The 13,202-nt window shown below is 36.8% G+C and overlaps 1 protein-coding gene across 5 annotated transcripts in view; it reads right to left on the bottom strand.

The window, feature by feature from the left end:
- LOC121656608 (CCR4-NOT transcription complex subunit 3-like) overlaps positions 1–7,799 on the bottom strand; it is a 42,023-nt gene extending 34,224 nt beyond the window's left edge. For 4 of the 5 annotated variants that reach the window (XM_042011685.1, XM_042011688.1, XM_042011687.1 and 1 more), the window contains exons 1-2: positions 7,650–7,799; positions 423–485 (exon numbers count right to left, since the gene is read on the bottom strand). In XM_042011685.1, coding sequence (XP_041867619.1) covers positions 423–447 — 25 coding nt within the window. In that variant the 5' untranslated portion in view covers positions 448–485; positions 7,650–7,799. The remainder of the gene's footprint in view (positions 1–422; positions 486–7,649) is intronic. The other variant, XM_042011686.1, reaches the window with a different exon arrangement.
- Positions 7,800–13,202: the final 5,403 nt, after the last annotated feature.

Here is a 13,202-nt window from a genome sequence, read left to right as displayed (position 1 = left end):
ACACATTGTGACTCCATCTGAAGCCAAAAACCTCTAACCTGGCGGGATTACAGCTTACACAACTCAATAAACAAGTTGCTTGTGAGTGCATGTGACTTTTGTTTACAAGTCCTGCTTCTCTTTTAAACAAGGTGAAATTACAGAAAGACATCAAACTTAAATCCCCCCAAACACACATACTAACAAAGCAGCAGTAAAGTGTGATTTGAATTAAATCCAAAACAGATGCTTAATGTTTTATGGAGTTACAGTAAACTAGATCAGAGTTTCTGAAATGTTTGTGTGATTGTGACTCTTTCAGTATCATAATTGAACCAGACACAAAACAAAACTTCTGCCTATTGCATCAACTCAGATGTTTCATGGAAAACAGAAACATACACACACACACACAAGCATGCATGCTCAGTCAGAAGCCTCACCTTGAAGTTTCCTTTTATCGGCCATGACTGATGACTAAGATGATGTCTTCATGCCTTCTTTCACTGCAGGAAAAGGAACGAGAGGATAAGAGGAGAAATTTAATCATTTGTAGGTTCAGGTTTAAAAAGTGATCACATGCAACTTCAACAGGCAGCACTGAACAAGTCTAAATTTGATGCCCCATTTCCACTGAGTAACATGCTTCAGCTGTGTCCTGGGTGAAGATCACACGCTTTTAAACCGCCACCACAGATGACTTTGACACCATTAAAGCCTCTGGATCAGGGACATGCACTCTGAAAGCTGCTGGGTCATTTCAAGCCAACTCGCTCACTCTCCCAGATCATGTCATGGATTTTCTCTTAAAAAATTCATCTGGAACTTCAGTCTCTTCAAATACTTTTTTAGTTATCACTTTCTGAAGTTTACCCCCCCTTAAGTAAAATTAAATAACTTCTTCATCAGTCTGAGCGTTACCAGCTGCTCATTTTTTCACTGGATTTGTTGGAAATTTTCCACACAGAATTATGAAACCCCGAGAATTAGCCGTAATTAATCAATACAAACAACATATTTTCTACCTAAACATAGAATCATTAATTCTCATGAATGAATATTTCACCAGCTTTCACTGTTTTTAGGATGTTTTAATTCTGTGCATGTTAGCATCATATCTAGAAGCTGCTTTTTTCTGTGTTAAAAGTTAGCTTTGGAGCTTAAATAACCATATTTGATCGTATATTTACCCCCCAAAAGGTACTAAGTTCAGTTTTTTTTGTTTTTTTTTCAACTTTTGTGAAACAGATAAGTCCAACAATTTATAGCTAATCCATCAAGGATGAGTTGTTATACTATATAATAAATTTCAAACAACAAAGAAAGTCTGTGACATGAAATGGGCATTAAATGATTTAATATCTATATACAGCCCATGAAAATGGGAAACAGTTATGTGGTTCTGCATCCTGTGATATGAGTTTACTTTTAATACAGAACTCCCAGATTTAATTAGGTGACTGATAAAGTTAATTTATGCTGCTTTTTCTTTGGCACTTCTATCTGAAATGTATTTTTAATCTAATTTAACTTGTGAATACCATCAATTTAAATTCAGATTTCAAACCAACTTTGGACAAACAAAGAAATTGTATGACTGTTTCAGGATGGACTTTAATTTGATCTAACACAGTCAGAAGAGATATGATCATCCAGCTCTTGTATCCCAGCAAGCTTTAATCAGATTGGCCAGGTAAGTCCATTAATGGCTTCCTCAAACTGTTGCCAGATTAACTTGCAGGATTAAATCTTAATTGGTGATATAGTCGTCTCATTACGAGGTTGAAACCTGTGCTTGTGAAACATCATCTTATTATACTGCAGTGTTGTCGGGAAACCGCAGCTGCAGGCGTTCATGTAGACTATTAACAACTGCAGCCGACGCCGGGACGATAAGGCACACATGGCAAAGACAGAAATAGAACAGCTTGAGTCAAAATAAAGAATGCAAAGTGTTGTCTCGGACTTTAAACTTTCCAGAACTCAGTACGAGCATCAACATAATGTCCTGCCAGCCTGGTTGTGCCAAACGCCCGAGGACACCCTGACCGGTCATGTGAGTTCATGGGTCAGAGCTCATTTATTGAAGCAGGTGGTTTAACTCTCCAGAAAATGTGTACAAATTCAGGTCTATTTATTATTATTAGGACAACAATTAAAATTTAAACTGCAATTATTTGCATGAAATTTCATTTAATGATTCAAGACTTGTGTACTGCAAACAGATGGAAATATCTACTCTAAGTTTGAATGTAGAGGCCATGCTGATCACACGTGTGCAGAAAATAAACATATTCAACACTCCTCAACACAAAGACATTATCCAGTGATTCCAACTCTCCATTCTTCCCTTGGATGCAGACAACAAGCAGGCCTGCCACAATTAATAATTCATTTTGTAATAACAATAGGAGTTAATGACATTTTAATGACATCATCACATGTGAAACCTTTATGAGTTTGGTGAATTATTTTCAATGCGATAAGTGCAATTATTTGTTTGACAAGTAATGATCTACTAAGATTTCATAATGGTGCCAACCTTACTGAGTAGTTTTGTTTGTTTCCTGTTAAAGACTGCTCCTCTGTTCATTGCAGACGTATAACGCTGCTCAAACCGCCTCCGCCTGACAGTTTTATTCACAAAAACACAGATTATGGAAGTGTATCTGATGCACGTGTGTTCTAAGGGTTTGTTAGAAAAATATGTGAAAATGCAGCTTCAGATTAAATCTGTTGCTTGCTTAAATGTTGAGATGTTTCTGGATTGACGGCTCACTTTACAGTCCAGATACTAGAACACTTTTCTTCTCTAACGCTTTGAATTTGGAAATACACCGGTCTTTGTGTATTTTTTTTTATCCTCAAAGTGATAAAAGTTAATCATTTTTCAATTTTTAAATGTTTAAACTAAAAAAATCTAAAATATAATAGATATAACTGAAAAATAAAGAATGTTTTCACTTCTGTAATTGCTCTAATTTCTAAAATCAACCTCAAACATCTGAAATTAAGTTCTACTTCTTTGATTTTTAACTTACTGTTCTGAATCTGCACACACACCTTGGGTCTGACATGTGAAAGCCAGAGATGCAATCCACAATCAAGACACATCACTGTAATAGTAGCTGCATTGGTAGAAGAGATAAATAAATAGCAGAGAGATTTCTTAAGTGCCTCTTTCAAACCGCATTTCCACAATGTACTTTCTGTAATAAGCAACAATAGACTCCACAGGAAGACCACAAAGCCATGACGTCACAATTTAAAGAGAAGCAAGTAAAATCTGTTTTTCTGAATGATGGCTTTTGTTCACTAATTACTGTGATTTGTGACCATAATGTGGGCTTTGTTTATATGGTAAAAAACAGCATCTTACAATATAAAACATGCCCCCAATGAGGCAGTTTAATATTTCCTTTCTCAGTAACAAACAGAGAATACACAGATTCTCCAGAAGCCTTCCTTCCACTATGCATTCAGTCCTACAGAAAGAGGTCGTAATTTCACAGGAAAAATTGCTGCTTGGAGGATCAGACATGCTTCCAATTGGAAAGTTCATCCTCTTGACCCAGAAAGCGACCCTAACTGTGTTCAACGTCACACTGCAAGTCAGAGGGAACAGACAGAGGAGACATATCTCCAGTAAGTCTGAAGGGAGGAATATATGTCATGTCCATTTTAAGGGTCGCCATGGCAGTAGGTCAGACTGAGCGGTGGACCTGTGAGAGACACAAGCTGTTAAACAAAAGCATGAATGAGAAAAATGAAGCTGCACACATCCTTAGTAAAACTAGCTATAATGGAATCTGTGAGGCTAACAGTACTTCCAATTTAAGCTAAATCTTGTTTGTCTGTTACAAAAACTCATGACTGTTTATTGGAAGACGCTTTATCTTTTTCCATTTATCCTGGAGACTTGTTATCTAACATCTCTGTAATCCTACATGACAGCAAAAATCCTCTAAAATGTGCTTTACCTAAATTGAATGCTTTTCAAATTACATGCATTTTAACCTACATACAGTAAGAATTTATACTAAAGTCATGAATTCTATTTCTCAGTAAAAACTTGACTTAAAGCATCATTTACAGAGTGGAATGCTCTGGGAAGATGATTGTTGTCTAGGTTAAGAACAACAAATAAAATAGGTGGATAAGGTAGTAATAACCAAAGCTTTCACAGCTATGTTACTGTTGTATTCACAGTTACAATTTGCATTAAATTTTTTTTACTTTGCATTGATTATTATCCAACAAACTGCAGGACAAAAATAATCCCAACAAAAACAACAACAATGGTTTCCACATTTATTTGTGTCATTAGATGCCATTTAAATGCTTTTTAAAAATCATTTTATGTTACTGACATGTACAAAATAGTCCAAATTGGTAAAAAAAAATTAAAAAGATGGAAACACACTTAAAAGCCTTATGGGAAAAAAAATAGTGCATGCAGAAGTACTTGCCCCCTTTGCTATAAAAACTCTAAATAAGCTCTGGTGCTATAAATGACTCATGCCTCATAATTTGTTAAATATGGTCAGCTTGTGTGTAATTAAAGTGCCAACTAATATCACTATGCAGTATATACACCTGTTTTAAAAGGCCCCAGTCCGCAAAACAACTAATCATGCAACTCTATGAAGACCAAGGTGTTCTCCTATCTAGAGCCCGACCAATTTGGATTTTTTTAGGCCGATTCTGATTTTTGGCAGAAAGAAAATTTCTGATAACGGATTAATCGGCTGATTAATTTTAAAAAAAATATACGAATAAAATAGATTCTATTTTATTTATTTTAAATTTCCCCTGAGGGCTCTCTGAAGGGATTAATAAAGTATTTCTATTCTAAATTTGCACTGTGAATTTTTCTTTCTATGGAAAATGCATTAATATAGCTACCAGTCGTACTGATGAATTTATCTTTAGATTTAGACTGTAGGTGTATTCTACTGACAAAACATTATTTATGCAGCCCTCTGATGCCCTTTAATGTCAAATCATATTTTCTCTACTCCATTATTTTCTTTGCCATGATATCATGACTTATATGAACCAAAATGAAAACCAGAGACATTTTCTTTAGATGTCAACACGCCAACAAGACAAAGTAAAGCTAAAAGTGACAGGACATCATGACAGTTTAACTTTTCCCCTCCTCTCTGTTCACATCACTTCCTCCTTAAATGTGTTTCAACACGCAGCCGATGGAGTAATGAACACTCGTTCTGTACTCTTTAATATTTTGTACAATTAACGTTATTTCTGCAGTTACTGGTTTTTAAGCTGTTACATAAAGCTGTGCTAGGTTGGGATAATCACAGCAATGACATAAACAGACGGAATAATATCAGCTAGGTTAGCACAACTTAAGCAATGCAACGTAAATGAAAAGCATGAGAGAGCTTCATTAGTTGACAAACAGTGCAACAACATCATTCTGCACGACCCCGACATATGACATTTCCCTTTTATGAGAAATTAAGAATATATCTGCGTTGAATCAATCAGCGTTGTTTTGAAAAAGGCTATAATCGGACAATTTAATAGGCCGGCTGATCAATTAGTAGGGCTCTACTTCAACAGGTCAGGAAAAAAATTATAGAAAGATATAAAATCAGCCTTGAGGGTCAACCACCAAACCAACCGAAACCCTGAAGGAGCTGGAAAGCTGCAAAGCAGAGACTGGTGTACTTGTTCAGAGGACCACTATAACCAGATACCAAATATTTTTTTATAATACTTGAAAATTTAGTAATATTCTAAATATTAATATGTTTGCATGTCACTATATAACCCTGTCTTCACAATAAGAAATGGTCTCATTTCCAATTTAAGTATATACAACAGAATATTTTAGCAAATAACGCTTGTTATGAGTTTAACTGCTTATTATACATTTAGTATACAATTATCACCCTGCGACAACATTAACACACCGTGACACACAGCGGCCTGTTCCATAAACCGGGTTATGCTGAAACTGAGTATATTGAACTTGAGCTGAGGGAAACTCTGGGTTTTCCATTCCAGAAAGCATGTCTTTCTCTGAGCATGTTACCATGGTAACAGACTCCATGAAGTGAACTTCCTTGCTGGCAGGTTAACCATAAAGAAACCCTGAGTTTCTACCTGTCTCCTCCCATCTATAGCAGCTGCCAGACATGGGTCGTCAATAGCAGCGTGATACCAGAGATTTCAGAGCTGAATGAATATGCAATCATTTATCTAACAAAAAAAATGTCAAAACTTGAATAGATGTGCTTTTATTTTCTGTTCAATAGCTCATCAAACAGTACCGTTTTGCACTAGGATTCTCCAGCCGCTCACATACAACGTGACACACCGTGGACATGAGATGACGTCACAAGATTTGTACTTTGCACTGCAATATTTTTAAATGTATTTTGTAAATGGGACCTTTCTTTATAATGCTGACAACACAGAACCTTTTAGAAAGGCAACAGTATGTCGAGCCGTGAGAAAAGTCCTCACACATACCTGAAATCATAATTCCATAAATGTGTCGATCCCAGTAGACAGTGTCCCCTCACTATCCCCTTCCTCCTTCTGCGATGAAGGAGATTTGTCTATATAAAACTCAGAGTAAATTAACCTGGAGTTTCTTTTTAGACTTAGTTAGTCGAACCTCCTTTCTGGAACAAGCATCAGGACTGCAATAAAGCCTTTAAAAGAGGGGTTTTCACAATCTCCACCTCAGGGCTGCAGGACAAAATTTAGTTAGCAGTGATGCACTCATCTATTAGTAAAATAATGCACATTTTAGCCTTATCAAGCTGACTGGGTAAGAATAAATCATTTTTTACCAGTCACTCTTCTGTTTGGTTCTTCACGCCTCATGGTTCTTTACATGAAGATGCAATGCAGAGTATAGTTTTTTAGAATAGCTCAACACATATGGAAATGGTTACGTACTTTCTTATTGATGTAAATCAGCATAAGCTAGCTATGTTTGTTTGTTGTTGTTTTTTTAATAAACTACCCATTGTATTACTGATATGGCTTGCAGCAGCCTTGGAGATAAACATTAACATTAAAGGATGAAATACAGTTCACCTGCATGCCATAGTTTTGAAAATGCATCACTGTTGTATGATATTAACAAACAAACCATGTTATATTGGCTTCAAGTATTACTTTTTTAAACAGGTGCTCACATTTAAAGATAGCCTCCTCGTCCTGCTAGCACACATTCCCACTGATCAGATGAGTTCGGACTAACTCATTATCTACTTCTCCAGCATTTAATAGCAAAGTCAAAAAACTGGAGGGCTCTCGGAGGAAGCTTAAGTAAAACATCCAGTGCTGTTTCCACACCGAGGGACGTGTATTTGCAAGCCCGGGATGTTTATAAACAATGCGGGTATCATCAGCGCCTGGGAGCACCAACATCCGAGCAGACGGACTTCAAAACAAACTGGGTACTTAAGTTAACATTTCACCCGCGGTTCTGCAGATTAAGCTAAGCTTTTCCGTTTTAAAACAAAAATCATAGTATATAAGTTGTTGTCAGAGTCGACAGCTGCAGCTTCCCACCGGCTGCGCTATTTGATGTGGGAGACTCAATTTGGAAAGGGGAGAGAGGAGAGATAGAAAGAGGGAAAAGGCACATAAAATGATCACTTCTTGGTCTGTAGCTAATTTACCTGGATTGTTCCAAGTTTAGATTGATTTCCTCAGTCGCCACACTGCGGTAAATCTTCAGCGCTTCAATATAAAAGCTTCTTTTCTAAAATAAAAAAAATGTCAATTCTTCTCGTCAAACAATCACTTCGCACATCCAAGATGGCTACCAGGAACACCTCCTCCTCCGATGCCCTGTCGGAAAGGAGTCCCGCCTATCTTGTACGTGATTGGTCCACTGAGTTTTACCACGCATTTTATTGGTCAAACTTTGCTGTCCATCAAGCGAGGCTGGTTTTACTACTTCCAGCGTAACTCGCGCTATGATTGGACATTAAAGGGAGGTTAAAGGGTAAACTGGAGTTTTAGTTTACCCAGAGCCTCAACCCTGTTAACCACAGGCTATTCTGGGAAATGAAGTTAATTATGATAAACAGTTTGGAACAGGGAGCAGTTTAAAAAATCCAGTAAAAAAGAAGAAACTATAGATCATTGCAAGGGAGTCTTTAATTTAATTTGGCTTAATGGCATGGCATAAATCCAATAAATGTCAAATAAATTTCATGTAACAATATACATCCATCATATCTGCAACACATTCAAAGGAAGAAAGTGCAGTGTCCTCCTCTTTCTCAGCGGTGTCTTTGTAATGTGTGCAGAATGTGGTTTTACACTGTACTGTTGAAAAAATGCCTGGAGTGGGTCTTAAGGTATCTGCACATCAGCCCAGTCAAATTGTCACATTTGTTGATGGTACAATCCTCCTGTGCATGGTATCTTTCCAGACTCAACACCACAGCTCTGCTATGCAGGACTTTGTGGAACGGTGTGAAAACCTTGTGCTCAATGTAAGTAAAACCAAGGAGATAATAGCAAACCTTTCCCCCAGACAGAGGCAGCTGGCAGAGGCATTCACCGCCATCATTTAAAGAGGGTCAGTAGAGACTGTGGAGGAGTATAAATATAAATAATATAAATTATTATATATTATATAAATAACATATTATATAAATACAAATATTATTTAAGTATTTAGGTAAATAAATGTTTTTAATAACCTGATGCAATGAGTAGCTTCTCATTTCTTAAACAACCATGTGGAAAAGATATATTTTGTGGCCGTGAAGTTAGTCTGTTTGAGGAGGGTCAGATCATTAGCATGCATCAAGCATCTCTCTAAGGTGATTGTGTAGCCTTAAGAAAACCACTAGTCAGTGAGGCTAACTGGAGAAAAAGGCTTCAATTTGCTAGAGAGTATAAAGATTGAACTCTGGAGTAAAGGAAGAAGGTCATGTGGTCTGATGAGTGCAGATTTACCCTGCTCCAGAGTGATGGGAGCATCAGGGTAGGAAGAGAGGTAGATGAAGTGATGCAGCCATCGTGCCTACTGTACAAGCCTGTGGTGGCAGTGTTATGATCTGGGGTTGCTGCAGTTGGCCTGGTCTAGGTTCAGGTCTAGGTTCAGCAACATTATGTGTCCAATGAATGAAGTGAGCTAACAACTGAATATAATGAATAAGCAGATTTTTCCATTTTTCCTGATGGCACAGAGATATTCCAAGATGACGATGTTAGGATTCATCACACTCAAATTGTGAAAGAGAGGTTCGGGAAGCAGGAGACATACATGGATTGGCCACCACAGAGTCCAGACCTGATTCCAAATGAGAATGGGATGTGCTGGAGAAGGCTTAGCTCAGTGGTCGGACTCTCCATCAATACAAGATCTTGGAGAAAAATGAATACAACACAGGATGGAAATAAATCTTGTGGCATTGCATAATCAAAGCTCAGGGTGGTTTAATGAAATATTAAGTGTGTGACTTTTGAGTGGTGACTTTTTCTTTGGCCAGGCAGTGTATAATAACCTGTTATTATTCTTATTTTATTCTATTACTTGCAGAACAGAAATGCTGAATATGGGTAAAGTGAGCTCAAACAAGACTGAGCAGCCAGTTTAAATTCTTACCACCTTTTCTAATCAGCAGACTATGAAATAACCAGAACCTCAATGCTGAACAAGCTCACAAATCTAAAAAGTGCATTTTATAATCTAACAAGCACCTTATAAATAATATGTTCTTAATCTTTGAATGATGTGTGCAGCAATTTTGTGTGTTGATTTATGTTTTAGGCTGTAGCTTTTTTTAAGCCCTTTGGGGACAAATAAAGTCATTTGACCTGAACTGAACCCTCGGTGCTGAAATCCATCAACCAGTCAAAAGCACCCAAATGACTCCCAGCTCATGAGAATCGAACTCTTAGGTCCTGTCAGGGTTGCATGGACCCAAATGCGGGCTTATGAAGCAGGAAGCAGACAAATGCAGGATAAGATTTTAATGAACAAGAACTTACCTTACAAAAACAAAACACTATGAAAGCAAGACTGAGATTACATGAAGACTATGATGGCTAAACTAAACATGAAAGCTATGAACGAGTGGCAGAGACTAAATGAAAAACAGGTGAAGTGAATGAGCCAAATCAAACCAGGTGCACTAATGACAGGAAGCAGAAGCAAAACAGATCTAAACATGACACCATAAAAAAAACAAAAACACAGATTATGACAGGTCAGATGAAATAAATATTAAACTGTTTGGGCAACTTTCCCATCATGTTTTCTTTTCTTTTCTCCATCTAAAAAACAGATGGAGAGACAAACATTGAGAGCTGTCTAAAAACCTGTTTAACAAGAGTCAGGCTGCGGTGAAGGTTAGCATTTCAAAAAGGCTGCTATCCAAATCTAAAACATCAAGAAAAACACTGGAAGCCATCTTGAAAAGTCCTGCATGAGTAGACCTGATGGCTGTGGGCTGGCACTCCACATTCACTTGAACTTTAAAGTTTTACCCATGAAAAAAGAAAAAGACCAAAGAAGAGTGGGACAAGTTTGGAGAAACATTCCCAGGCAGACTTAAGGCTGCTGTTGAGGCTGAAGTTGCTTTAACTAAGTTGTAAAAAGTGATTATGGGGCATTTTAGTTTATAAGCTTGTAGACTAAAAAAATAAGTTTTTTCTTTGACATATTTTGTGGATTGATGAGGATAAAAATGGCTGCAAACATTTTAAGACATATCATAACGAAATGTGGAGAGCTTTCTGAGTGCTTTACTCGTCCCTATAAGGGAGAATATATTAAAGATTTATTGGCACTGTGTATAAAATATAGATCATGAGCACAAAAATAATTTAGCATCAGTGGTGGTAACTTATTTACTTGGTGCTGCAATGTTAATATATTTACATTGTCTTGTTCACAAAATTAAACTGTATTAAATCAACCATCAGCTATTATTTACTCTACTGTTGATTCTGCCCTGTGACTTACTGGATCGTTGGCTTTTGCACAGGCAAACAAACACCAACATTAGAGGTGATATATTTCTTCTGTTTATATTTCCATAAAAGCTGTACATCCCCATAATGCTATATTAACCTGCCGGTTGGTTACAAGTCACAAAGGCAAACATACACTCTCTTGTGCAGGCGTGTCTCCACCCTTCCACAACCCCACATGACTTAAGTTCATAGACAAAATATACAAATCACACACAAGCCAAACCCACCTGAGCCTGCAGCTGCCACGGATCATGGACAGAGATCATTTTAATTCTGCCTTTAATGATGGACAGCAAAACAAAGGACTGTCTGAGTAAGTGTGGGAAATGCTTCTGCAAAGTTCATGCACACACAATTGCATACAAACATAAATAAATAAATGAATGGGCTATGTTATGTTATGTTATGTTATGTTATGTTATGTTATGTTATGTTATGTTATACTATGTTATGTTCTTCAGATGATGCTTTGTGTCTATGATTTTATTCTTATTTATAGCTTTTGGCTGTGCAGAATGCAGGTGAGACCAATGGTTCAAAAGATCCGAGATGTATAGTATTTTCGTGGTTATCTTCAGGGTACAGTATATAAGAATACCTCGGCTATTTTAGGATAGACAATTGCTATGTGGTGCCTTTAGCAATAATAAAATGAATAGTAATGATAATAATAATGAATTTCTACTTTAGTAAAGAAAACACTGAGATTTCTATTGTCTCAGGAAAACTATGGATGGGTGAGTAAATGTGGATGAACTGATGAGTTCTGTCTTTTCAGAACCAGAATTAACTTTATTGCTTACAAAAGCAAGAAATTTGACTCCAGCATCTTTTGCTTCCATTAAACCATAAAACAGTCTTTGCAGTCTGGGAGGATCTAATAAATTTAAACTTCTTCCGATGTGGACAGGGATGACGTGTTGGAATGGTGAATATAGCATGTATTATACTGAGTCCTCATTTAGGGAGAGGTAAATAAATTTAAATTTCTGAGCAACAGCTGTCCTGGCTGTGTAAGTATTGAGGTTGGAAGTTTAATCCCTGTCTTATAGGCTAAGACATAAAATCCATGTTTTCCTGTGATGAATTTATTGATGTGTGCGTGACTGAAAAACAAAATAAATACATAAAAAAATTAAGTTAAAATGAAGCCCGTGGTGTTAAAAGTCCTTTCAGTGGTCAACAAGACCAGAAAAACTATGTAAATAAAGCCTGTCTACTTGCATGACTTTTATTTTCTAAACAAAAATTTGTTCTTTGTATTCCTGTTACATTTTTGTTTTTCCTTCATGTTTAAAATACTAATCTATGATAATAGAAAAAGGAAAATTTTCATTTATGTAAAATGAAATAAAGTTAAATAGAGCAAAACGGTTTACTCTCACTTTTTAGGCAATTCCTTTTAACCATTGCTCCCACTTATAACAAGTTTTCTGGAACCAATTTTAATGCATAATAATTGTGGGGTTTAAAATTCAATTAAATTGCTTTAATTTAGAGGTTACAAAGAAGTGGGTCTTTTTTTTATTAAATGAGAAAAGTGGAGCATAGATAATGTTAGAAATCGCACAATGTTGATAAATGTTGTGCATTACTAGATTCTAACACTAGAGGGAGCTGTAGTCTGACAGCAGCAGTGCAGTAGATGACACAAAGTCAGTATTTCAACACCACCTAAACACATTTGTTTTGATTTAGTAACGTTTATGGGCTGCACAGTGGTTCTATTCTTGGTATGAAGCTTCATTGGGTCTCTCTGTGTGCAGCGTGCGTGGCTTCTCTCCAGGTACGCCGGCTTGTTGGGCTGACTGGTGCTTCTAAATTCACCCCAGCAGTGGTTTGTCTCTCTGTGTGGAGCTGTGGTGGACCGGTAACCTGTCCAGGGTGTAGCTTGTCTCTCACCTAGTAGCAGCTGGGATAGTCTGCATTAAATTTAAAGGAAAAGTGCATCCAAACTTTCAACTGGTACTGCACATGGCTGTCTCTGTCACGTGATGTAGATCAGTAAAACTATTGCTGTAGTCAGCTTTTTTTTTTTTAGAGATAAATAATACATCTACAAGTTTGAAATGTAACTAGTTTGTTGGTTTGTATTTGCTTGACTTCAGCACTCATATATACTCAAACTTAAAATATACACATTTACTTTGTTACGCAGTGTAACATTTAGCATCTTCTGATTGACAATGTGATTCACACACAGTAGCAAATTATTTTTTTAATTTCTTAGTTCA

Source organism: Melanotaenia boesemani, chromosome 17, assembly GCF_017639745.1.
Source record: "Melanotaenia boesemani isolate fMelBoe1 chromosome 17, fMelBoe1.pri, whole genome shotgun sequence".
Classification (NCBI taxonomy): domain Eukaryota; kingdom Metazoa; phylum Chordata; class Actinopteri; order Atheriniformes; family Melanotaeniidae; genus Melanotaenia; species Melanotaenia boesemani.
This window is presented reverse-complemented; position numbering and strand designations above follow the sequence as displayed.